Genomic DNA, 25,847 nt, shown 5'->3' on the forward strand with positions numbered 1-25,847 from the left:
ACAGCAACGTGGGATCCGAGCCACATCTGCCACCTACACCACAGCTCACAGCAACGCAGGATCCCCGACCCACTGAGGGCGGCCAGAGATCAAACCCACATCCTCATGGATACTGGTCGGATTCGTTTTCGCTCTGCCACAACGGGAACTCTCATGATGACCATGAAGCTATATGCCAGCCCAGCCTGCCTACCTCTGGACAGACAGATGAATTTCTATCTCATTAAGCTCCAGTTGGTTGGTTTATTCTTTATCACATGAAGCTCACTCTAACCACCTAATCTTTTTTTTTTTCATTTTTGGCCACCCCACAGCATATGGAGCCTCCGGGCCAAGGGATCAGATCCGAGCTGCAGTCTCAACCTAAGCCACAGCTGCAGTAACACCAGATCCTCAGCCCACTGTGTTGGGCCAGGGATTGAACCCGCGTCCCAGTGCTCCCAAGACACCACTGATCCCATAGCACCACAGCGGAAGCTCCTCTGCCCTAATCTCAATCGCTACGCCGCCAATACTTTCTCTGCGTGCGGAGGCTGCAGTGTGGACCCAATGATCTGCAACCTTCATTTACCTTCAAGAGACACACCTTCCCTTCCTTACAAAAATGATGCTTCCAGAGCTACAAAGGAAAGCCAACTAGAGAGGTCCTCCATAGCTGACAACCTTGCAGGAAGCAAACCCTGAACAACAGAAGATTCCCTCCGCCCGGATGCCGCTCCACCTCTGAAGCGCGTCCTTAGGGTGTGCATGCACCCAAGCATCGAGTCTAACCATAGCCCGGGGAGCCTGGGCCCAGGGAGCACACCTGTGACTTCATCCCACACTCCGCATGGTCCGCGGCCACGAGGGAGCGAGCACACAGGCACTGACGCGAGGTTCTGCCCTGCCGTCGGCAGAAGCTGCTCAGGACGTACTTACTCACTGTCATCGACTCCGGGACGGAGGTGGGAGGTAACAGGCCGCTCAGAGGACTTCCTTGGCCAGGAGGACTGGCTTCCACACTGGGAGAGGGAGACAGAGGGGAGTTATGCTCGGCCACTGAAAACACAAGCTCGCTATTCAAATTCCAGCGCGTGGAGTTCCCATTGTGGCTCAGCGGGTTACGGACCCGACACTGTCTCTGTGAGGTGCGGGTTCAATCCCTGGCCTGGCTCAAAGGGTTAAAAGGATCTGGCATCACCATAAGCTGCGTACAGGTCACAGATGCGGCTCGGATCTGGTGCGGCTGTGGTGGTGGCTGTGGCCAGCAGCTTCAGCTCCAATGTGACCCCTAGCCTGGGAACCTCCATATGCTGTAGGTGCAGCTGTAAAAAGGAAAAAAAAAATTCAAGCAGGTGCTTGGCTCACTCAGCATTACTACTGGCAGGAAGAGGAGGCAGCCCTTTGATGACTGTCCATCCTCCTTATCTGTGGGTTCCATATCTGCAAATTCACCTACTGCCTAACGTTTACCTGGAACCCAAAAAACTCAACACTTTGGTGCCAAGCTGGTCACCCGGGAACACGCACAGAGTGGCTGCAATTCTGAGTGCTCCCAGCTCACGCCAAATAGGCTGCAAGCCCTGCCTTCTTCCAACCGTCACTCTGTCCTTTTGGCGGGTTATTCAGGGCCACATTTTTCACATTCTTGCACTTTTTGTTGGAGATGCTGCACCTAAAATGGCCCTCGCCGTAGCGCTGGAGTGCTGTCTGGTCTCCCTGGATCGAAAATGGACAAATCCGGTTGGTTCGGGCCTGATTTTGAGCTGGTGGCCATGAGTTCAACGTCAGTGAATCAACAGCATACGTTACAGAGAGTGTCTTTCAACGGAACAGACCTCAGACAAAGCTAAGTACTGATCTATTGACAACAACGTGACCAGACACACTCCCAGGAACCCAAGGGCAATGGTTCCATCCTCACGGGGACTTTACAGAACATGATGGCCACAAATGAGACCTGGCTGTGTTTACAAAGAATCTGCAACATGGAAAAAAACATGTCGCATCCTTCGTGAAAACAGCAGGACCAGGATCTGGTTAGCACCCCCTTTGGGAGGAAAAGGACCAAAGTATCATCAGGGAAACGGAGCTGGCGTTAAGAGTGACTTTTTTTTTTTCATGTACTGCTGCATTTTCCAAATTTTCTAAGATAAACAGCAAAAAGGATTCAGCGTCCTAGATGGAGCAGGTGACACCGACCCCTCCTGGCATCGTACTAGTTGGTCCGAGCCTCCCACAAGGAGTGCAATTCTCAGAGAGCAGGGCCCTGTCTACTCCCGGTGTGGCTGGAACACCCGGCATGGCTGGTGGGGATCAGTGACCGCGCCCTGGCGCCAAGGTCGAAATGGCAGGTGCCACATCCCTGAGCCACCAGGTGAACACCAGGGCGAAGGGGAAGGAGAAAGCTGTGACAGCAGCAAGGACCACAGGGTCATCGAGAGGTCCTCAGTGTCCACTCTGCTCTGTCAACACACGTCCAGTGACTCTGCACAGCTCAGCTTTCCCTGGAAATGCTTTCATTTGAAAAAAAGAAACCAACGTGGTGCTTGCTACTGAACGCCAGGCTAAGCCCTTCCCACGCTGTGGATGTCAAAGGGGCTTGAATACTGTGCACTATTAAAATGGTAAAATGTAATGCAGGAATTGTTCAATTGTTTATCATCAAATATTAAGATCGAGCGCATTACGACAGAGGTGACACCCAGGCACGGCCCCCGACGTGGGAAAAAGACAGGTGATACGAAAACGGCATTGGACAAACACCACATCCAGGCCTGCGGCCACTGGCCACTCCGCACTCTGGGATTGTGAGACCAGACCTCAGCTAAGTGCACGAGAAGTGAGGCCTGGCCCTGCGATCCCAGCCGGCGCCTGCCTGTCCCTTTAAGAAGAAGGGAAGGCAGAGCCGAGAAGAGGACAGTCGGATTCTGGTGCTCACCTGTACCGAGGTCCAGGCTCCGGGAGCACGTGGTCCTCCGGCCCCGTCCCGTTCTCCAGGCTCCCGAGCGGGGCGTCTGTGCAGACAGAATGACACAAAGTCAGCTTTCTCCTCTCATCCATTTACTCGGTGAGACAAGGACGCTGTGCAGACACTGGCTGGCCTGCTACATCGGTTAGCTTACACACATTCCCCACTGCACCCTGGATTCTAATCTGCCACCCCGTTCATTTTGTTTGGCCGTAATCTCAGATTTGGCATCAGTCACTGACTGGAGGCCCTATACTCCCACTTAACTTTTTTTTTTCACTGAAGTACAGCTGACATGTAAGACTGCATCAGTCTCAGGTGTGCAGCCCAGTGGATCGACATTTACATACGTTACCAATTGATCACCTCGATAAATCCAGTATCCATCTGTCACAACTCAATATGCCAATCCTGTCACACCATAACGACAACATTATTGACTATATTCTCTGTGCTGTACGGTACACCCACCGACTAATTTATGAACCTTTCTGATCTTGAGCCACCTGGAATTACGCAAGAAGTCCATATCCAGAGCCCCCCTCAGAACCAGGGGATAAAATAATAAATCAGCTGCGGGACAGAACCGGCTCCCGCCTGCAGCGGCTACAGACAGACACAAGAGGGCAGCACGGCCCAATCACCAACATCATCTGCTCCGTCAATGCCAAGCGCTGCCGCTTTCTAAAGAGCTGCTTGCCCGGCCCCAAGTGGGAAAGGCACTGGGAAGAAGTGAGGCCATAAATCACCTCTGGAAACCACAGACGAGGGGCACTAAAGGCTTTCATAAGCGTATTAGCTGCTGTCAAAGTCTCGTTCCAGGAAATAGAGCAAATCCATGCCCCTGGGGCTGGACGGTGACATCAAGGCCAATGTCACCCAGGAGGACTCCTGCATGTTGGACAAACTTCTGATATGCCAATGCCCCCAACCAGGCCCGGACCGGGACAGGGGACAGGGCACACATCTGGTGGTCCTAAGCCATCTGTCGTGTGACCCGCTCCATTTACTCAAGATTCCCAGCTCTTAAGGGCTGGAACTAAGGGAAAAAACGTTTCCTCGCCTCCTCTTCGACGCCGCCACCCCCGCCAAGCTGGTCCACGCGCTCCGACCTCTTTTAAGGTGGAAGGGGAAGCAGAAAGCGTCCACCTCTCCTCTCAGGTTCCTCGCTCCCTAGGGTCACCGAGAGTCAGGGTACAAGCTCTGCCTACCTGCCTGGGTTCGAGTTCCTGCTCTCCAGCTTTAATTCAGCAAGTTACCCAGCTCCCTTGGGACTTGGTTTCCTCATCTCTGAAATGGGCTGACATGGGTGCCTACCACACATTTTAATACTGCCCACCACATAATGAAATTTCACATTTTGATGCACACACTTGACTGAGGGCGGCGGGGAGCGTTGGCCAGCATCGGCTCGCTCGGTGACGGAGCCTGGTAGCCAGTCAGGCCCCCAAGGCCCCCTTCCCTCCATCCCGGTCCCCAGCGCCTCCTAGGAGCTCTCCACTCTCAGCCTTCATAACAGGAGGGGCCTCCTCCCCCATCACTGTCTTGGTCTCCAGGGCCTGCATGGAGCTATCTCTGCATCACAGCTCCATGGCCTCTGACCCAGTAAGGTCCTGGCTCCAGCTCTCAGGCCCTTGCCTCTGAATTCTGGCCCCACATCTCCAACTGCCTGCCAGAAAGCTCTACTGGGACACCTACTGGGCCTCCCAACAGCTCATGACCAAACTGCTCCCACTGGGCTGTAAGCTCAGAAGACCGGGGCACCCCGCCCTGCCGTCCCAGAACTAGTCGGGGCCCAGACCCGGCAGTACTATACTATCCGCTCCCACTCCCTGCTCCCAGCAGCTTCCACAGCTGTCCCAGTTCCTGGGTCAGTAGCTTCCCGGGGTCTCCAGCAGCAGGTCCCCTCAGCTCTGTTTCGGCCTCTCATCTAACGCTGATTCTACTCCCTGAAGCCAAGAGGGGACTCCAACACACAAAGGAAACCCACAGCTGCAGTGAAGGCCAACGGCACCCGCCAGTGGGCCAGATGCCATGCCCACTCGGCCCAGGAGGACTTTCCCTCCTAATACACGTGATACACGTGTGACCCCGGGCCTGACGCACTGGGGCCACAGAGCAGAGACAGACTATCTCACTCACCCTTGAGACCCCCCTCTCCTCTGTCCCCAACGGGATGTCATTCTTCCAATCACCAGACATCCACTCCCATCAGCATGTCCCCACCCCTGCATCCATGCACTCACTTGAACCCCACCTGAGGGCCTGGCTCTGGCCAGGGTCTATCAGGGTCACAGTGAGAACAAAACAGACATGGCCCTGGGATTCCCGTCGTGGCTCAGCGGAAACAAATCTGACTAGTATCCATGAGGATGCAGGTTCAATCCCTGCGCCTCGCGCAGTGGGTTAAGGATCCGATGTTGCCCTGAGCTGTGATGTAGGTTGGAGACATGGCTTGGATCTGGCATCGCTGTGGCTGTGGCGCAGGCTGGCAGCTGCAGCTCTGATTCGACCCCTAACCTGGAAACCTCCATGTACCATGGGTACAGTCCTAAAAAGACCAAAAAAAAAACCACAGACAGCCATGGCCCTGCCCTCATGGACCTCAAAGACCAGCAGGAGGTAGGTGTCACTAGGTGAGAACACTAAAGCAGATTACAAACCAGCCTGGAACAATGGAGACACCTAGGCTTCAGGCCTTGTGAAGCCGAGGCCTGGCCTGGGACAGTCCCTAAGTTGGCCCTTGGGCTTCAGCTTAAAGGCAGGAGGAGCCTGGGGGGAGAAAGAAGTGGACACCGGCCGGAGCTGCAGGGTGAGTGGGAGGCCAGGTGGGCACAGTGAGGACTTGGGATTTTACCCCGAGTTCAGTGGAAGGGTCTAGAGCAGGAGACTGATGTGTTCTGATTTACATTCTAACGAATCACTCTGGCTGCTCAAAGGACGGACAGGTGGACGGGGTGGGGGACAGGCACAGAGAGGTCCTGAGAGGCTTTTTTTTTTTTTTTTTTTTTGTCTTTTCTAGGGCCACTCCCGTGGCATATGGACGTTCCCAGGCTAGGGGTCTAAGCGGAGCTGTAGCCACCAGCCTACACCACAGCCACGCAACACGGGATCTTAGCCGCATCTGCGACTTACACCCCAGCTCACAGCAACGCCGGATCCTCAACCCACTGAGCAAGGCCAGGGATCGAACCCGCAACCTCATGGTCCCTAGTGGGACTCGTTAACCACTGAGCCACGACGGGAACTCCCTGAGAGGCTGTTCTGCAACAGCCCAGCAGGAAATAAGAGTTAGAAGAGGGCAGTGGACACACTCAGGACACTCGGACTCTTCATTGCTCCTCCTCTAAACCCCAGGCCGTCAGTGAGGAGCAGGAACGTTCGCATGCACACGCTGAGCAGAAGCGGTGTTCTGTCCCCTCAGTTTATGGTTCTCAGGTGAAAGAACCCTCAGGGGCTTCTCTCCCCAGCAGCTTCAAGCAGATGGTACTGAAAGTGTTTTGCTTGGTTGTGGGTAATGACACACCAGGGGCGGGGCTGGAATCCTCCACCTGCTTGTCAGGTGACCTGGCTGGGTCTCCCTTCTCTGAGCCCCTCCCTAACCCCAGAGGGGCAGCCCGAGGAGCAGCCGCCCCTAAACCACAGTGGTGCCTCTTGCAAGGTTCGGAAGGATGATAATCCTGGGTTCAGGGTCCCTTCTCTGCGGCCTTCTCCCTCCCCAGACTTGGCTACCAAATCATCCATCCTTCCCGCCACAGGCCTCTCTCCCTGATTTTTTCCCCCACCCCCCACTCTCTCTAAATACTTGCAAGTAAAAGACATGAAATGGCTCCCAGTCCAGGAGGAGGGAGATCTGACTGTCACTAAAGTAGGCAGATGTCCGTCACAAGGGACCCTAGTTAGAGTGAAAAAAGGAGTCTTGGGAGAAACTGGCAGGGCACAGCCAGGCCAGCCTCGGCGCCCGGCCCGCGCCTGCACTGAGACCAGCTTCCGGCCAGGAGGGACTGGATACGACTTGGCCTTCCAACCAGGTAACAGCTCCTGAAGCCCTGATTCTAGCCCCTTCGTCGTGCAGCTCTAGACAGCGCCCTTCCCATGCACGGCGCCCACCCCCGGTCTGCCCCTCGGCCGCCGCGAGCTCCCCAGACCCCTCACAGGGCTCTTACTGCAGGAAATTAAAATGTGGCAGACTGGTTCACCCCAGCATCTCGGACAAGGACCACCAAGATCAGCTGGAGCTCGGGGTCCCATCAGCAGTGACAAGGTGGAACCTCGGCGTCTGCGAGGCTGACAGTCGGAGGTGGGAACGCCGCCGGGGTGGGGAAGGGGGGAGGGGAGGCCTCCTTGCGAGGATCCAGGCGGGCGGGCGGCCAGAGAGCTGGGTTCTGTGACTAAACCCCAGCGTAAATGACAAAGAGCCATGCCCCGGGTGCCGCTGACCACCACCCCAGGGTGCGACGGTCAGGGAGCCCAGCTAAGGAACGCAGGAGCTGCTGGGACACAGCCTGGTGCGTGTATTGGACGTGACGGCCTAGCGCATCCATGACCAATGCACGGGCCCATCAGCAGGGGGCGAGAGAAGGTGAGTGGGTGCCATACGCAGGCACTGGGAGCCCCCCAGGGAGCCCAGACACACATGAGAACCGTCTCTTCCCAGCCGGCCCCCAGCCCTCCACGGGCATCCCGCCCATGGCCGCAATGCCGCTTATGGGCAAGGGACCCCAGACGGTGGTGGCTCAGACCCAGGCTGGTCACCTGCCCCGCAGAAACGGCAGGGGCTGGCCTGGCCAAAAGCCCGGAGCTTGGCCCACCAGCCCGTCCATCCCTGGGCTTGCACTGGCTGGTGTGCAAGGCAGCACGGCCGAGGCGGTGGTGTTGGCACCTCAGCCAAGTGCAGGCCAACGTGGAAGGCGGGGAGAATGACGAGGGCACACGGACAGACCAGGAGGGAGAGATGGGGGCAGGTCCCCACAAGGAAGCCGGCAGGACCTTGCCAGGCCGGGGTCCCTTCGTCCCAGGGTCCCCAGCACCCTTTCCCAGATTAATTCAGGGAATCTCCACCGCAAGCCTGAGAGGGAACCCCTTCCTCATGGGCTGCAGTCAAGAGTGGATGAGTTAATCCAGATCGGTCACCATACAGCTCAGACGCACTTCAAGGCCTTGTGATGCATGCTGGCTGTCACCACCAGCCACACTTTCCTGGAGGGGAGACCAGCCTGGTGGACACCAGTCACCAGGTGCTGGTGCTGACCGAGCAGTGCCCTGCCCCCTCAGCGGCTGGGCCCGGGCCGAGTCCCCAGACAGCTGCCACTGTGCCTGCCAGGCTGTGCCCCAGCCAGTCTGAGTGGGTTTCTGCTCCTCACACAGGGACATAAACAACAGCCTATCATTGTGTTCAGAACATCCACAACTTTCTGGGCAGTCGGTGGGCCCCCATCCACAGTTTCCTAAAGCTGGGCCCAGGAGTAGGAAAGGGCACCTACGTGGGAAGCCAAGGCCTCACTGACCTGGTGGTGCTCTGGGGCAGTGACAGTGATGAGCACTTCCCTGTGCCAGGCACTGCACATACCCACCCCACCAGGAAAGTCGGGCTCACCCATGCTACCCGCCCTCTCCCCCATCAAGACCTGGTCTAGCTAAAGAAAATAATAACAAAGCACACACACAAGCCTGCTCAACCACACAGAACAGGTCAGACGTGCTTACGCACTCCAAAGGCAGGTTATAAACAAGCTACTCCCTGGGCCCCATTGCTTGGCTGTAAGGGGTACGAGGGTCTTCAGAGCTAAGGGTTTCTGTGACCATCCCTTCTTCTAAGAGGCAAAAATAATGGCCATCATTTGTGAGCAGCTTGTATACACATGACCAAGTTCAACAAATTACTGGCAAGAAGAAAACCAGGCCCAGCACCTCAACATACCCGGTTCAGCACAGAGAGAAGCTACCCACCGTCGCTTCTGAGCTCAGCAGGCCCCCTCCGGCCCCGAGCCCATGCCTCCTTGCTCACTCCCACCACAGACGCTCCCGCTGGTTCTGGGGGCCGGGGCGTAACCAGGAGACACGTACCTGCGGGGCCGTAGGAGCCCACTCCGCTGACCGGGAAGAGGACGTCGGCATCGCCATGCAGCACCTGCAGCGGGGCCCAAGCGTGCATCTGGGAGAGGCAGGCGCTGCCGTCCAGCGGCCTGGGGCAAGAGAACACAGACGCGTCAGGGCTGAGGGCTCCGGGTACTGCAAGCACCAGCTGGGCCTCCACCTGCCTCCTCCTGGGAGCACCCAGAGCGCTGAGAGCCGGAGGCCTGGGTAGAGTCAGGAGCTAGCCCTCCCACACTCGCCCCTTCAGCCCATGTGGACTGAGCACCTCCGACCTGCCAGCAGGGCGCTCACACACCCTCTGTGCGCAAAGAACCTACCAGCGGTGTGTCTACCCTGCCCACGTGAGGCTTACAGTCTGGTGGGGATGTGGGCGTGAAATGTGTGTGAAGCGTATAAAAGAAGGTGTGAAACAGCGGCTCAGGTTTGTTGAGCTGGTCGGGACGGTCATGCAAGAAGCGAAGTTTGAGGAAGCACCAGCTACCTTGGTGGAGAGGGCGGGGGGGGGGGCCACCGCCTGAAGTGGGAGGCGGCACAGTGGGCACAGGGTCTGAAATGATGCAGCCACATGACCCTGGACTAGCGTCCCTTCACCCGGCTGGTTCTCAGAGCCTCGTGAGGGAAAGGACAGGGCCAGACCAGATGACGTGTGGGTCCCTTCCAAGACGGGGGGTCAGCTCAAATATTAACCAAGCTCATGTGCTCTGCTAACACTGTCCGCCTATCCAGCAAGGACAAAACTAAAAGGTATGATCTTTGCAACGCCAGGCTGGCTCAGTTAAATCTGAGCCAGTTCAAGTTTTTGCCCACGGCAGCATTTGCCACTGGGGAACTAGGCAACACTGATAAACGCCAGGATGCATTTGTGAGGTGTTCTACAGTTTATAAACTCATGCCGTAACTCAGGTGTAAAGGAGACCAAAATAGCTGATAATCATAGAGGGAGGGAGGGAAGCAGAGCAGAGGGGGAGGAAGAGGGAAAGGGAGAGGGAGGGGAGGGGAGATGGGGGGGGGGAACAAGTCAAAAAGATGATGCGACCTGTCGAAGCTCATCCCTTGGACAGAACCAAGGCTTGGAGAATCCAGCCCTGGTCTTCCAGAGCCAATTACAATGGCTGTCCTGGCCACTGCCCGCCAGTTACATGATGTATACAGTTCTTTCTCCATTTAGAGCAGGGATTAACGCAATTTTTCTGAAAAGGACACAGGAGGAATAATGCTAACAGAAGTCAGCAGCACGGGTCTTGCGGTCCTGCAGGTGACGCCCGCACGAGGCCAGAAGAGGAAGCGCCCCCGCCCGAGTGCCCGGCAGCAGATCCGGGCTCCAGGGCGAACTTGGCTCTGCCTCCACAATCTCAAAAGAAAGGCCGTCCTGGGGCTACCCTCCAGCAGCTGGGGACCAAGGGGCCCCTCTCAGGACAAGGCGGCAAAACCACAGCTTCTCCCAGCCGCGGCACTGTTGGTGTCACAGGGCACAGATAAAGTGACAGGAAAACCCCTTGCTAAAATATATTCTTCTCTTTTAAGTAAAGGATAAGAGGAGTTCCCGTTGTGACTCAATGGTAACAAACCCAGTTAGTATCCACGAGGATGCGGGTTCGATCCCTGTCCTCACTCAGTGGGTCAAGGATCCGTTGTTGCCTGAGCTGTGGTGTAGGTCTCAGATGTGGCTCAGATCCCGTGTTGCTGTGGCTGTGGTGTAGGCCGGCAGCTGCAGCTCCATTTCAACCCCTAGCCTGGGAACCTCCATATGCCGCAGTGCAGCCCTAAAAGGCAAAAAGAAAGAACGGGAAGAAAAGGACAAGAAGCAAAGCCAACGCTTGTAAATCAGGAACGATGAGACTCTTCCTTAGACAACAGAGAGTTTTCCTTAGTCATCAAAGAAGTGGTTTAATTGTCAGCAAGTAGTGGTATAAACCCAATTTTTGGCCAACAGAGCATCTTAAAGGCCACTGGAGCGTTTGACTTTGCCAAAGACCACGTGCTTCTCCTGGTCTGGACACTTTCCCGCTCAAACCTGGCAGAGCTGTTACAATGCTGAAGTTCTGGCCCCGCCAGGCTCCTAAACCTTTCTTGTGAATATCAGCTTAGGATCAGAGTGAAAAGATTACTCAGTAGGCCATCTCATGGCTCCTCTGCTCCTTCCCTGAGATGCTCTGCAGAATGTTCACTCAGGACTTCCCCTTGATGCCAGGGAGCTGGCTCTTCATAATCTACAGGAGGCCTCATGGTCTCCAAGGGCCCGGCCCTGTCTGGGTCACCCTGCACTGTTGTGTGTCTCACACATCACAATGCTGGCAGCCCCCCAGGCTCACAAAGCTGGTCTCCTCCTCCAGCCTCCCCTCAGTGGTGCCAGTCTAGTAGGAAGAGGGGGGACTGTGTTTGTGGCCAAAGAACTGATTCACGGAGTGAGGAAGCTCAGAGATGCATCCACCCACAGAGACAGAGACCGCAAAGGGCATCTCCCAGAGGGGCCAGAAAGAAGAGGTATGATGGTTAAGTCTACGTGTCAACAGGGTGAGGCCCCAGTACCCAGATCTGTGATCAAACATTATTCTTGGTGTTTCCACGAAGATATTTTTTTAGATGAGATTAAAAGGTAGGTCAGGAGACGTCTAGTAAAGCAGATTGCCTTCTAGAATTTGGGTGGGCCTCATCCAATCAGGTGAAGGGCTTAATAGAAAAAGACTCAAAGAACAAATTCTGCCAGCAGACTGCCTTTAGGCTCAAAGTGCAATGCTTCCCTGGGTTTCCAAACTTCCAGCCTACCCTGCAGATTTCGCCTTTTTTTTTTTTTTTTAAAGGACTGCGCTTACAGCATATGGAGGTTCCCAGGCTAGGGGTCAAATCGGAGCTGTAGTCACCAGCCTATACCACAGCCACAGCAATGCCAGATCCGAGCCGCATCTGTCGCACCTACACCATAGCTCACAGCAATGCTGGATCCTTAACCCACTGAGCAAGGCCAGGGTTCAAACCTGCATCAGTTTCCTTTCCACTGAGCCATGACGGGAACTCCTACCCTGCAGATTTTGGACGTGTCAGGTTCCACTATCACATAAAACAATTCCTTAAAATAACTCTCTCTGGATAAATACGTACATCTACACACACGCGCGTGCACACACACACACACACACACACACTTTCTCTCTCTCTCTATTGGCTCCGTTTCTCTGGAGAACCCTGACCCCCACGGCACGTCACCAAACAAAACATTCACATCCAGAAGCATGGGCCACGGTGCAGTGAAGCCACACTGGCACGCGCCTCAGGAGGAGAAAAAAGCCTCATGCACGAAAATGGCCACTTCAGAATGGCTGATAAAAGAAAACAAAAAACAAAAACAATGCCAACAAGCTAAATACTCAAACAACAGGGGAACAGCAAATCATGACATACTGATCTGACCAAATGGCAACCTACAGCCCATGCAGAAACGTGGAATATACCTGCCAGTACGTATAAGCTTGGCAGCACAACCTGACCTTAACCCCAGTTCTGCCCGCTGCTTTGACAAATCTTAACTTGCTGAGGAATCTGGTCTTTCATCTGTCAGGTGGGAGTGAGGCCCACTCCCCCCGGCCCCCCTCCCCCCAGGGCAGCTCTAGGTATGCGGATAAGGGGTATCCACAGCTTGCTGCCTCCCACATATCCCAAATGATCAGTGAGTTAACACTGGAGTTCCTGGTTGGTGCAGTAGGTTAAGGATCTGGCCTTATCACTGCTGTGGCTCTGGTTACAGCTGTGGCACAGGTTCGATCCCTAGCCCAGGAACTTACCTATGCTATGGAGTGGCTAAAAAATACTACTAATGAAGTAATGCTACTAACGTGGGCATCCATGTGAAGGAGGGTGAGACTAAAACTCAAAAACAAAAATAGCAACAATCTCGTGAGAAAAGAAAACAGTGATGCAACACGTGATGCAACACGTGAAAATGCAGAGTGCAGGGCTGCAGGCACCCGGCACCCCGTCATCAATGACACCACGGGGTCTCGGCCTCTTCATTTCTCAGCTTCTCAGGCTGGGCTGGGGATCAGCCGTGGGCGGGATGGCACTGCCTGCTAGACAATGCAGGTGGAGAGCGAACTTGTTTATTTGGCACAAGGAGTAAGACCAAGCCCAGGAATTATTACCGGAGTCACGGTATGACAGCAGTTGTGTTGTCCCAACGTGCCAGCACCTGTGCCCAGGGCCACACACGCAGGGTCCCATTGACCAGACAATCACTCTACAAGGCAGTGCTGGTTTTCTCCCAGGTCTTAGGGGAGGCTCTGGGAGGTGAAGGAACTCAGCCCACCTAATCCAACCTAGACCCCATGTAGCTAGTAAATGAGAAGCCAGACTGTCTGGATTCAGATCCAAGCTCCTAACGATGCTTTTCTGTTTCCTGCCTTCGCATGCACAGAGCCCCTCCTGCAGGGATAAGTGGACTGCTGCTCCTGAGGGAAGGTGGCGAATGGAGGCCAATTACTGCCGTTCACACCCCTGCAGACGAACACAGAAATCACCAGCCTGTCACTGTGCCCTAGAATACCCTGCCCCTCTCCTAAGCTCCCCGCACTGGCGGCAAGTCAGAGATGCAAGCAAAATCCAAGCAACAAAAATGAAAAACATAGAAAGAAAGCCAGGCAGTTCCCGTTGTGGCTCAGCAGGTTAAGAACCTGACTAGTACCCATGAGGACATGGGTTCTATCCCTGGCCTGGCCTAGTGGGTTAAGGATCCAGCATTGCCGTGAGCTGTGGTGTAGGTCACAGACGAGGCTCGCATCTGGCGTGGCTGTGGCTGTGATGTGGGCTAGCAGCTGCAGCTCCAATTCGACCCCTAGCCTGGGAACGGCCACATGCCACAGGTGCAGCCTTTAAAAAAAAAAAAAAAAAAAAAAAAAGGGAGTTCCCATCGTGGCTCAGTGGTTAATGAATCCAACTGGGAACCATGAGGTTTCGGGTTAGATCCCTGGCCTCGCTCAGTGGGCTAAGGATCCGGCGTTGCTGTGAGCTGTGGTGTAGGTTGGAGACATGGCTCGGATCCCGTGTTGCTGTGGCTATGGCGTAGGCCAGCGGCTACAGATCTGATTAGACCCCAAGCCTGGGAACCTCCATATGCCGCACATGTGGCCCTAGGAAAAAAAGAAAAAAAAAAAAAAAAAAAAACAAGGAAAGAAAGCAAGACTCCCAAGGCATACATCCTGACACCAACTCTGCATTAAGTACCTTCACATGGTATATGTGCTCCCTCTCCCTTAGCTCACAGGAATAAAGCCAGCAAGCCAATGCCCCTTCCTTCTAAATCCAGATCTGAGGAATGAATAATGCCCTTAACATGTAGAAACTTGCAGCCTAATTCTACCCAGCTCGGAGCTTACTTCTCGGGCGACTCTGAGTGGCTGGGGCGCTTCCTTCCCGGCGTGTTCCCATATGCATCATCCTCATTTTCATCCACGTCCTCGTCGTCGATGCTTTTCACATCCAGCTTCTGGTACCCAAGCTCCCCGTTCAAAGACAGGGAATCGATTTTCCATGAGTTGCTGCTCTGACTTCCATTGGAATTTGGCCCAAAGGGGCTTTCAAAGGCCGACATGATATTGATGGAGGAGCGGTCGGAATTCTCCTCCGAGCTCTCCCCGGCCCCGGGGATCTTCCTGACAAACACGTCGCCCGAGCTCTGCTCATCGTCCTCATCATCAAAGGAGATGATGTTGGTCACCTTCTTTTTCTTCTTCCGCTCCTTTTTACACTTAGTGTCTGGCAAAAAAAAAAAAAAATAGGAGATTAGAAAAAGGAGGCAAGATAAAGTGAGGATCGAGCCATCTTGCTTCTAGATTGGGGAAGATCCTCTACTATTCCACTAAAATATCAATTTGAGATAAATTCATGTTTTTAAATATTTGGGGGGAGGGAATCTGTTTTATGAGACTGAGCAAAGCTGATGTGAGACCCTACTTCTGATCTACACATATATGCCACAGAGCATCCGTTATGATCATTCCTTCTGGAGTTCCCACTGGGGCGCAACAGGATCGGCGATGTCTCTGGAGCACTGGGACGCAGGTTTGATCCCCGACCCGGCACAGTAGGTTAGGGATCCGGTGTTTGCCACAGCTGCAGTGTAGCTCGAAACTGTGACTCGAATCTGATCCCTGGCCCAGGAACCCCATGGGCCACAGAACAGCCAAAAGAGAAAAGAAAAAAAACAAAAAACCATTCCTTCTCAGCAGTCCTTCTAAGCACTTTAATTCAAAGGCTGAATCACGACTGAAAAGATTTTTACTGTTTCACTTTGGAAAATACTCTTGTGGCTGGGAGATGAGACCAAGAAAACCAGGGTGGGAGTTCCCATTGTGGCTCAGCAGAAACAAATCTGACTAGCATCCATGAGGATGCAGGTTCAATCCCTGGCCTCACTCAGTGGATTAACGATCCGGTGTTGCCGTGAGCTGCAGTGTAGGTCTCGGACACAACTCGGATCTGGCAATGCTATGGCTGTGGTATAGGCTGGTGGCTACAGCTCTGATTCCATCTCTAGCCTGGGAATCTCCATACGCCACAGGTGCAGCCCTAAGAAGATGAAAAAGAAAAAGAAAAGAAAGAAAATCACGGTGGGGTTGTAGTCAGTTATCTAATGGCCACAATTCATCCCAGGCCTGCCCAGACACCCCTTTACAAAGGGACTTTGCTGGTTCTTTACAAAGAGACTTTGCTGCCCCTCCCATCAGGGGTGGCATCTCTTTCTCGGCCCTCCTGAATCTAGACTGGCTTAGTGCTCCACTTTTAAGAACAGAATGTGGCAGAAATAACAGTGTGAATGCTAAGCCTTACCCTCTTGTAACAGCCCTGAACCTAACACAGACGAGGCCAGAACAGCTTACTGGAGGATGAAGAGGCCATGTGGAAGGAAGCTAAGATGCCCCAGCCAACGGTTAGCGCTAATTTCAGATGCACGAGTAGGGCATCTGAGATCTCCCAGCTCAGTCACCAGCTGGATGCAGCCCCACGAGGGAGCCCAGGGGAAACCAGCTGAAGAACCATCCCACCCACCCATAGAATCATTTTTCAAAAATGACCAATTGTGGTTGTTTTTAGACACTACATTTTGGAGCTGTTTGTTACACAGCAAAGGCTAACTGAAACAGAAGTCAAGACTGCCTTGGGGACCCCTGCTTCGATGAGCCACTTTGTACATCCATCTTAATCATCAAGCTTGGGTGTGAGACATTCTGAACTGATTCCAAAAATTGCAATCCATCTCAACCTAGGTGGACGTAGTGACATTTCACCAGTGTCACAACTCTGAGACAATGTCGAAAGCAGGGTTCCCAAAATGGATGGAAGAGATACCCCTTTGGGTGTACAAATCCCAGCATATCTGTTCCACAGAATATCAACAGGTCTGTTTCTCTGTCATTTGCATGGGGGCTCTACTCAAGAAGGGGAGGGTGGGACAGGGAAAGCCAGTGTGGACCCAACACTCCACAGGGTTCTGAGCTTTCACCAGCACTAATAATTCCCAAGGGATGCACACGATTACTGCCCTGTTTAGGCATTTGAGAACCCCAGGGCTGAGGCCTTACCCCCCAATCTCCAAGTTTGCTATATCAACATTCTGGAAGCCCTAGAAGGCTTAAGAGGTATTATAAGCATCTCACCAAATTAATCAGAACCAAATCAACGTTCTCTCGCCTCCTCACAGCCTAGAGTCAAAGATGACCTACCCTCCCCTCCCCGAGCTGCCACTGAAATGTCATCCCCCAACCCTCTCCATGGCACCCTAGGCTGGGCTTTCACCCCCCAACCCCCCGATCAGAGGGACAATTAAACAAATGAATGGGCGAGGGACTAAAGGAAGGAAGCTCAGCCTCCCCCGCCTCGCAAGGCCATCACCTCCCACCCCGTCTGCTCTGACCGCGCTGTCGGCTCGGCTGCCCGACCGTCTTCACATCCCAGCAAGGCTCGCGGACCCCTTTCCCAGTGTGTAAGGGTAAGACAGATACACCTGAAAATGCCGGCCCATCAGATCCCACTCCCCTCGGCGCCTTCAGGTGCCACGACCTGTCAAGCTGCGGCCCAGGCCTCTGGTCCAGCCCGTTCCCGCTCACCCGCACTGACGTGCGTGGACACGACGGGCAGGGGGTCGCTCTCCTGCTCCGGCTTGATGAGGATGGAGACGGCGGAAGAGGCCGTGATCTCCCTGAAGAGGCTGCTCACGCCCTGGGTGGACTCCTTCAGCAACGAGGTCACGTTCTGCGTGGACTCCTTCAAAAGGTCTGAGACGGTGGGAGCGAACTTACTCTGCCCATTTAAATCCGTGTTGTCGATGTTGATGGCGAAGAGGATGGAGTTCAGACCTGCCCCCCCCGGAGGGAAACATCTAGAGTGTCTGCTGTTCAACAGTCACACCTCGACCACGATGAAAAGGTGCAGAACTTACAGAACACACGCAGGTCCACACTCATCTGAAACGCTGCTCAAAACCACCTATGGGGCGTTCCCGTCATGGCGCAGTGGTTGACGAATCCGACTAGGAACCATGAGGTTGTGGGTTCGACCCATGGCCTCGCTCAGCAGGTTAAGGATCCGGCGTTGCCGTGAGCTGTGGTAAACGTCACGGACGAGGCTCGGATCCTGCGTGGCTGTTGCTTTGTTTGTGGTGTAGGCCGGTGGCTACAGCTCCAATTTGACCCCTAGCCTGGGAACCTCCATATGCCGAGGGAGCAGCCCTAAAAAGACAAAAAGACAAAGCAAAAAACCACCCATAAAGCTGGGGGCTGGAAACACCTGCCGTCACTGGAGTGGAGTCTTTCCAATTTCTCTCCCTACCCATCAGGAAGACAGCTGCACATAAAACCATGGGGAGGTTAGGTCGTAAGTTCTGGAGTCAGACGGGCTGGGCTGAGTCCCAGCACTGCCACGTACATGCCCTGAGACCTTGGTCAAGCCATTAATAACCTCTCGGAGCTTTAGTTTCCTTATCTGTAAAACGAGGATGACAGCACCTCTCCCACAAAGTACTAAAGACCATCGCCCACCAAAAACAGCTCAAGAATCAGTCAACAAATGTCCCCACAGGAGTTCCCATTGTGGCACAGCGGAAGCAAATTCGACTAGTATCCATGAGGATACAGGTTCAATCCCTGGCTTCGCTCAGTGGGTCGGGGATGTGGTGTTGCCATGAGCTGTGGTGTAGGTCGCAGGTGCAGGTCAGATCTGGCGTGGCTGTGGTGTAGGCCGGCAGCTATAGCTCCGATTCGACCCCTCACCTGGGAACCTCCATGTGCCGCAAGTACAGCACCAAGTGAAAAACAAAAACAAAAACTAATATCCACCCATATCATTCCCATTATCACTTTAGGCAAAAACTCGCACAAGCCTCCTACAGCCCAAAGGACATCGTGGTCACCTGACTTGTCCTCAGGGTGGACACACCCACCATGACTCTCAGCAGAGGGACTGAGCGTAAACTTTCAGGAAAGAGAAAAAAAGGAGGCAGCAAAAGATATGGGAGAAAGAAGCAAGTTACCAGTTCTGTTGGGTTCACCCTTTGAGTGAGAGTCAAATGTGAAACAATTTAACAATTTACCAATTAGCATCAATCTGGGCTTTCAGGCTGACAAGTCATATACTTGATTCTCGATCACATGTGATCCCCTGGCAGCCCTATCAAGGTGACTACCGTGCTATCAGGACTGCCAACCTCGCAGAAGAGGGTAACAAATGCTCATAGGGTCTGCCCAGGCCACCTGCTCAAAGGCAGATCTCCTGTCCCCAGCTCCCTGGATCTTTCTATTATACTTGCAAAGCTGCGGCCAAAATCCCTCAGTCGTATGCTTTCCCAGCCAGGGTATCAAATTCTGGAGAAATGGACTCACGCTCACTGCCACTAAGGGAAGGACAGTGGCAAGGGACTCATTAAGGCAGGAGGGATGGAGACAGTCTCAGCAGCCCGTGGAGTTACACATTCACTCCCAGGCCGCCTCCTCTGCTCACCAGGCTGCCAGGACCCGCCAGCCAGCCCAGGCCCGACTCACCAGCTGCCATGGTAGGAAGCATGCTAGACCTTTCTTCATCCATCACAAAGGCCCAATCTTCATAAAAAGTGCTGCAAATTGAGAGAGAGAGGAGAAGGCTCTGAACAGTGGTTCTCTCCACCTGCTAGCCGGACAATTCCATCACACAGGCTCCCCGGAAAAGCCGTGCCTGGTCCTCCCACAGTGCACATCTGAGGCCTCTACTGGGCGGAGGCTTCTGGGTACAAACAAAGGTTTGAACGCATGTATCCCACGACTTCCTCATCGGTCCCCTGAGATCTTCAGAGCCCCTGAGCTCGAGGGTACTAAAATAGGCACGAGATGTCGATGTGGTTTTCATGAAGCAGAAAAGAAGGGGACAAACAGACAGGTGACGTCCACTTAAGCAGTATCTCCAAGAGAGAGACAGGAAATCCAAGCTGGCCCACAGCGCCCCCTGATCGGGTTAATACAAGAAGAGATGATTCCAGAAAGAAATTACAGAGCACTCTGGCTCCATCAACCAGGGCATTTCTATGTAATACCTGCTTGGGCTGCAGCCCCAAAGTACAAGGGATCCCTAGAGAGGGCTGGGAAACTACACAGGCCCTCAAATCTGAACAGCACCGGGGGCAGAGAGGCTTCCAGGCCATTCCACTGTCCAAGGTCATTTGGCAACAACTAGTACAGCCTGGGCTCACAAGCGGGTCTCCCACTCCCCTGCTCCAGCTCCTATCCGACCCCCTGCTTAGCAATAAGCAGAGATCCTCACCCGCCTGACCTCCCCGTCAGGTCAGAGGACTGTGAACTAAGAGAAGCAACCCTCAGAGTCACTGAAGCGCAGTCAGTGAAGGGTGACCTGTGGTTCAGAAACAACCAGGTACGTTAAACAGACGCAACATTTTCCACGTACTTAAACCAGCAAAAATGTCAGCGGACGCACACACCACATGTTCAAGGGGCACTGCAACTAGACCTCTGATTTCCCAAACTGTGATTCTTTACAAGTTGGAGCCAGTCTTCAGCATGTAAATGAACTTGGCTTTTCCCCCATAGACTGAGAGTGGCTAGTGATTCAGGTAAGTTCAACTGAGATTCTTAACAGCTGATTCACTTCAACTGCTCACTGCTCTATTCAACCTTGATTTTCAGAGTACGACTCTGAACTCCCGCGATCCCTTGGAATCCATGGGATTGGTTCCAGGACCCGCCCTGGATACAAAAATCTGCAGATGCTTGTATGAGGTGAGGCAGCGTGGCTGGCCCTCCCTATCTGCAGAGTCTGCCTCCACAATCAACTAACTATGGATCTTAATCATGGCACTCAATCCTCGGCCAAAATGAACAGCTAGAAAGAGCTTCACAAAAGAAAACTATTTGAAGAAACCTGAGGCTGTGCTCCTTAACGAAAGCTGATTAATGCTCAGAGGTACACGCAGACACTGCAGCCCAACTGGGACCCTAAGCAGCACACAGGTACAGCCGGTACCGTCGTCCTGGCCCCCAGCCCTCCCATTTGGGACCCACAGAGTCTGAACATACAACTGGACAAGGCATCACACACAGCGTGAACAGAACTTCAGGAGTATTCTCAAGCCTTAGCACACAATCCCAGACCACCTAACAAACTACTGGTACAGAGGTGGCCGCAAGCAGCAGAAGCAACAGAAAGGGAGAACTGCGCCTGGGAACACAGGGCAAGAGAAGACCTGCCAGCAGGGCATCACGGCACCGATGAAACGCCAGCTTATTGAATTAAATGAAATTCCGCTGCTGAGGATCTCGGCACTGCAGATGCGGAAGGTACTCGAGGGACCGGGGAGAAATGATCGTTGTCCCTTTGTATCATCAGGTAACACAAAACATCAGGTCTAGTCCACCCGACCCGGAGGGAGAGAGACAGACGGAAAGAGGTCATAAACGTCAGCGCACAGGCAAAATGACACCAACAAACACAGTGCTAGCAGAGGGAGGGCTTGTGAGTGATGAGCGGTTTAAGTTCTGTCCCCAGCAGGCTCCCCAGCACCGTCGAATGTTTTTGAAAGGCAGGAGGCTGGCTTCTGACAGCGTGTTCAGAGCCCCCTCCCCATCGCTCTGGATAACCCTACCTCCCCCTCCCCACTGAGCTTGCCTGTGGCCGTGAGACTTGATGAACAATGACACAGGAGCTGAAGTGAAACATCAGGGCGGGCAGAGGCTTTAAGAGCCGGTGCGTCACTCAGCCAGAGCCCTTCGTCCTGCCTCAGCTACAAAGCATATGTAGAGATGGAGCCTCCCTCAGCCTGGGTCCCTCAGATGACCCCCCTACCCCCATCGCCACCACCCATGACAGACATGCTGCGGGGGGAAGAAATAAACTTGGCTGTCTCATGCCACTGAGGTCTATACAGTGTTTGTTATGGCGGAATAACCTGGCCTCTGCTAACTCACAGGACGAATTTTATGATCAAGAAAAAAAGAAAACAGGAGTTCCCATTGTGGCTCAGCAGTAATGAACCCGACTAGTATCCATGAGGATGAGGGTTCGATCCCTGGCCTCGCCCAGTGGGTTAAGGATCCGATGTTGCCCTGAGCTGCGGTGTAGGTCGCAGAGTGGCTCAGATCCTGCATTGCTGTGGCTGTGGTGTACGCTGGCCGCTGCAGCTCTGATTCAACCCCTAGCCTGGGAACCTCCATATGCCACGGGTGTGGCCCTAAAAAGACAAAAAAAAGAAAAACATAATAAAATGGGATATTGTTTTTTAACAACATATGACTTCTCTCCCCAGCTTCAAACTTCCCTATTTCTTCCAGTCAGCTGGGGATTGATTAACCTCAAAAAAGCCAGAAGGAGCTGCACAGCAGCTAGCACACAGGAGAGACACGACACAAAACTGGGCGCTGAATGCCCAGCACCTAAAGAGAGAGAAACCCTGAGTCTGAAGGAAACTCAGATGAAGAGTCCCCCTGGGGAGGTGCAGGCTCCCTCCTAAGAGGGCAGCCCTCTCTGCAGCCCAGGCCTCAGCAACAACAAGCATCGCCTGCGTGCTGAGCACAGGCAGCTTCCACGCGGGGCCCTTTACAGGCCTTCGCATCTATTCTCTGGCCAACGGGCCCCGCAGCAAGCAGGCAGATGGGCGCCCCCCACCCCCGGGGCCCCGCCCGGGTACCTGAGCCTGGCGCGGTCGGCCAGGAGCGAGTGCAGGTAGCGCTCCAGCGAGTGCTCGTTGAGGGCGCAGCGGAGCCAGGCGCGGCCGCGGCCGGCATCCGAAGCGATGTGGCGCAGGGCGTAGAAGCGCTGCAGCTCGTGCCTGCTGAGGACCTCCTTCACGTAGAACCAGAACACGGGCTCTGCGGAGATAGCGGGAGCGCAGCGTGACCCTCGGCCCAGGACTCACGTCCCCCCCGCAGAGTGACGGTCCCCGAGCAGGGTGAAGGGTGAGGGAGCGGCTTCTTAGCGCAGGAAGGGAAGATACCCAAGAGGATACCAAAATTACAAATGATCCCCCCCGGAGTTCCCTGGTAGCTCAGTGGGTTAAGGATCCGGCACTGTCCCTGCTGTGGCGTGGGTTCCATCCCTGACCTGGGAACTTCCACATGCCAGGGCTGTGGCCAAAAAAAAAAATTTTTTTTAAATGAACCCCCCGCCATCCACCAGAGGTGACCCATGCATGACATTTTCAAGACCGTTTTTTTTCCCTGCACTTTGCTTTTTTATTCAAAACTGACTTCTGTGATGGCTGAATTATGACCCCCAAAGGTTAACATATCCTAACCCCTGGAACCTGCAAGGGTTCCTTATATGGCCAAAGGGACTGTGTGAGTAACTTGGGGATCTGATCCTGGGTATCTCTGTGGGCCCGACATAATCGCAGGTGTCTTCAAAAGAGGGGGGCCGAGGGAGATGAGATGCAGAAGAGAAGGCAGCGTGACCAGGGAAGCAGAGACTGGAGTGAAGAGCACACAGGGGCCGGAAGCAGTGACGCGTGGACCCGGCCCTGCCATCACTTTGACTGTAGCCCAGTGAAAGTGACTTTGGGCTTCCTCCGCTCGCCGCAACTCCAGGAAAATCCATTTGTGGTGTTCTGAGCCACAAAAGTTTGTGGTAATTTGTTCAAGCTGCCATAAGAAACTAATACGCTCTCATAGTATGTACTGTATATGTGTATGTGCACACATGCATGTAACATAAATATGCACAAATGCCACTTTGTATCTGGGCTTGTTTCTTTTCTTGTCTAGATCAAGAACATTTTCCTGTAATATTTAAACATCTTTGAAAATATGGGAGTTCCCATTGTGGCTCAGGGGTAACGAACCTGACTAGCATCCATGAAGACATGGGTTTGATCCCTGACCTTGATCTGGCATCGATGTGAGCTGTGGTGTAGGTCACAGAGACGGCTGGGATCTGGCATGGCTGTGGCTGTGGCTGTGGTGTAGGCCAGCAGCTGCAGGTCCTATTAGACCCCTAGCCTGGGAACTTCCAAATGCTGCACATGAGGCCCTAGAAAGACAAAAAGAAAAAGGAAAAAAAAAGTCTTTTAAAATATGATTTTTGATGACTTCCCAAACACAACTATTTCACCACTGCTGGGAACATATTACGTCAATCTTATTAAGCCAATCTTCTCTAGACGCTGCTTTGCACACCCCTGTACATAACTAACTGTCCTCATTTCTAGCTCCTTAGGAGAGATTTCCACAGGTCTGAGAATAGGGACAGGTATGAGGATTTAGGGGAAAGCTAAGTATGTTTTTATCCATAAAGTCGTCATCCTGTCTCCTCATATCCTGCCTTTCCTGTTCACACGGGCACAGACTTTTTCACAGGTGTAATTCTAGTGTAGACCTAATTTTGTGATCAGTCTCCTTTACTTAACGATGGCTCATCAACACATCATGCTGCCGCTAAGAATAACAGCGACAACAGCAACAGCCGCTGCCACTTACTTCCTGAGCATTAACGGCGTCGCAGCCATTGCACTAAACGCGTGACTTTTAACCTCGGGCCTCACAACCACCAAGGCCATGTCCAAGTCAAAGACAAGGCTGAGAAACGCCCAGTGACACACGGTAATGCGTGGTAGAGCAGAAAGGGTCCTAGAGCAGCCTGGCTGCAGACCACTCTCTCGCAGGGCCTGGCCAAGTGAGGTGGGCTCTGCCTCCAAAGCAGTCACGTTCAGAGCTGCTTAAGATCCAGAGGCAGGAAGTGCTAACTCTCTGCTGCCAGATGGGGATTCCAGGAGCTGAGTTGACTCAGGGACCCCTCCGAGAATGTGACGACATCTCCGAAGCTTCCCCCCAGAAGGATGCAGACACACATCTCCACAAACTGGACCCCGGCTTACTGAGCTCGCTCTCCTACTTCAGTTCAGCTCAGCTAGCAGGGACTTCATTCTTCCTGGGAGCCGGGAGCTGTGCCACCAGGCAGACAAGAAAGACTCGTCCCTAACAAGCTTCCAGTCTAGTGAGCAGGACAAGGGGTGAAGAGAGCTTCAGTGGAAGGACCCTGGCCGGGTCCCTCGACCCTGCTCAGTAAGCTTCAGTCTCCTCTCCCCTTGAGATAAGCCCCAAAGTGCAGAATCTCCCAGGCTTGCTGGGGTAACTGGAGGAAAGGGAGGTGAAACACTGAACAAGACACCCAGCCGACAGTGACCAACCGCCGTTTGCCAAATAATTACCTTCTTATTATCCAGCATTCATGCCTGCGTGCTGTTTTGTCTTTTCCCTTTTCTGTGAACACCACCTAATCGTGTGTGCACGTATGAGCATGTGCACACATGAGCATATGGACACATGAGCGTGTGCCCACACTGTGGATCCGGCCAGCCTCTGAGGTCACTTTGAATAAACATCTTAGGAACAACTGGTAAAACCACAATCGGGGCAGTTCACTCAGAACACCTTCTGTCTCAAGCCCTGAAAGCCAAACTAATCCCCTTCCGAAACCCATTGGATCAGCCCAAATCACACAGCTGGGTACCAGCCCTCTTCCTACTTGAGGCCTCTCTCAGAACACAGAATAGGGACTCTGGCGAAAGCCAGATTCTGGGCCAACCAGCCAGCCAGACAACCGTCTGTGGATCCATCATGATTCCAATCAAGTGATTCACACCTGCACCCTGTCTTTCTCGAAAACTGCAGTCACCTCCCTCCGACCTTGAACACACATGAAACATTTTAAGGTATGTTTTCACCTTGTGATTTCGAGACCTGCTTACTGCTACGGAATCCTTCTCAAGCTTGCGAGAGTGATGCTGCTGATGCTAATTATCACCCCAGCAGGGCTCCACTTCCTCTGCCAGAATTAATGTGGTCTATTCAAGTGCAGCTCACCTGCCTCTTAACATCTGCAGTGCCCATAATTTAATTTGGGAAGATATATTGACCTCTGATTGCTCTAAACTGGAGGGTTTAAAGGGGTGAGGGCTTCTGGTTCTGCAAACGTCTGAGAGCCATCTGCCAACCAGAACAGGAGCCAGGAAGGGGTGAGGTTATTAGCTACCTGGGCATTATCTGCCAACAGAAGATGACTGAACGCACAGGGCCTGGCGAAGTTTCTATCAGGCCTCACCTTTCCTTGATGCCAAAAATTCGAGAATGCATACTCTGGAGGGGAGAGACCCTGGCTCAAATAATAGTTCAGGTGTTGTGTGACCTTTGGCAATATGTGACGTCCTTCATTTTCCTCATCTGGAAAACGGGAGTCGCAGTACCTGCCTCTGAGGTTTGCTATGAGGGAAAAAATGAGAAAATAAGGTACCTGACACCAAGGCACAGGGGCAGGCACACCGTACCCCTCCCCTTCCTTCTGG

At 53.5% G+C, this 25,847-nt stretch overlaps 1 protein-coding gene across 3 annotated transcripts in view; it reads right to left on the bottom strand.

Moving 5' to 3' along the window:
* The window catches only part of SNX29 (sorting nexin 29), a 548,246-nt gene that overhangs the window by 454,315 nt on the left and 68,084 nt on the right, over window positions 1-25,847 (bottom strand). For all 3 annotated transcript variants that reach the window (XR_014840773.1, XM_021088060.2, XM_021088055.2), the window contains 7 exons: window positions 22,200-22,380; window positions 19,072-19,142; window positions 17,143-17,391; window positions 14,413-14,791; window positions 9,017-9,135; window positions 2,921-2,996; window positions 919-1,001 (listed from right to left, as the gene is read on the bottom strand). Coding sequence is in view for 2 of the 3 variants with exons in the window: in XM_021088055.2 (XP_020943714.2) it covers window positions 919-1,001; window positions 2,921-2,996; window positions 9,017-9,135; window positions 14,413-14,791; window positions 17,143-17,391; window positions 19,072-19,142; window positions 22,200-22,380 (1,158 nt within the window). In the remaining variant the exon portion in view is untranslated. The remainder of the gene's footprint in view (window positions 1-918; window positions 1,002-2,920; window positions 2,997-9,016; window positions 9,136-14,412; window positions 14,792-17,142; window positions 17,392-19,071; window positions 19,143-22,199; window positions 22,381-25,847) is intronic.

The sequence above is a fragment of the Sus scrofa genome, chromosome 3 (genome assembly GCF_054392235.1).
Source record: "Sus scrofa isolate SSC_HxYL_T2T_F1_AM1 chromosome 3, Sscrofa_HxYL_maternal_Yorkshire_Landrace_v2.0, whole genome shotgun sequence".
NCBI classification, from domain to species: Eukaryota; Metazoa; Chordata; class Mammalia; order Artiodactyla; family Suidae; genus Sus; species Sus scrofa.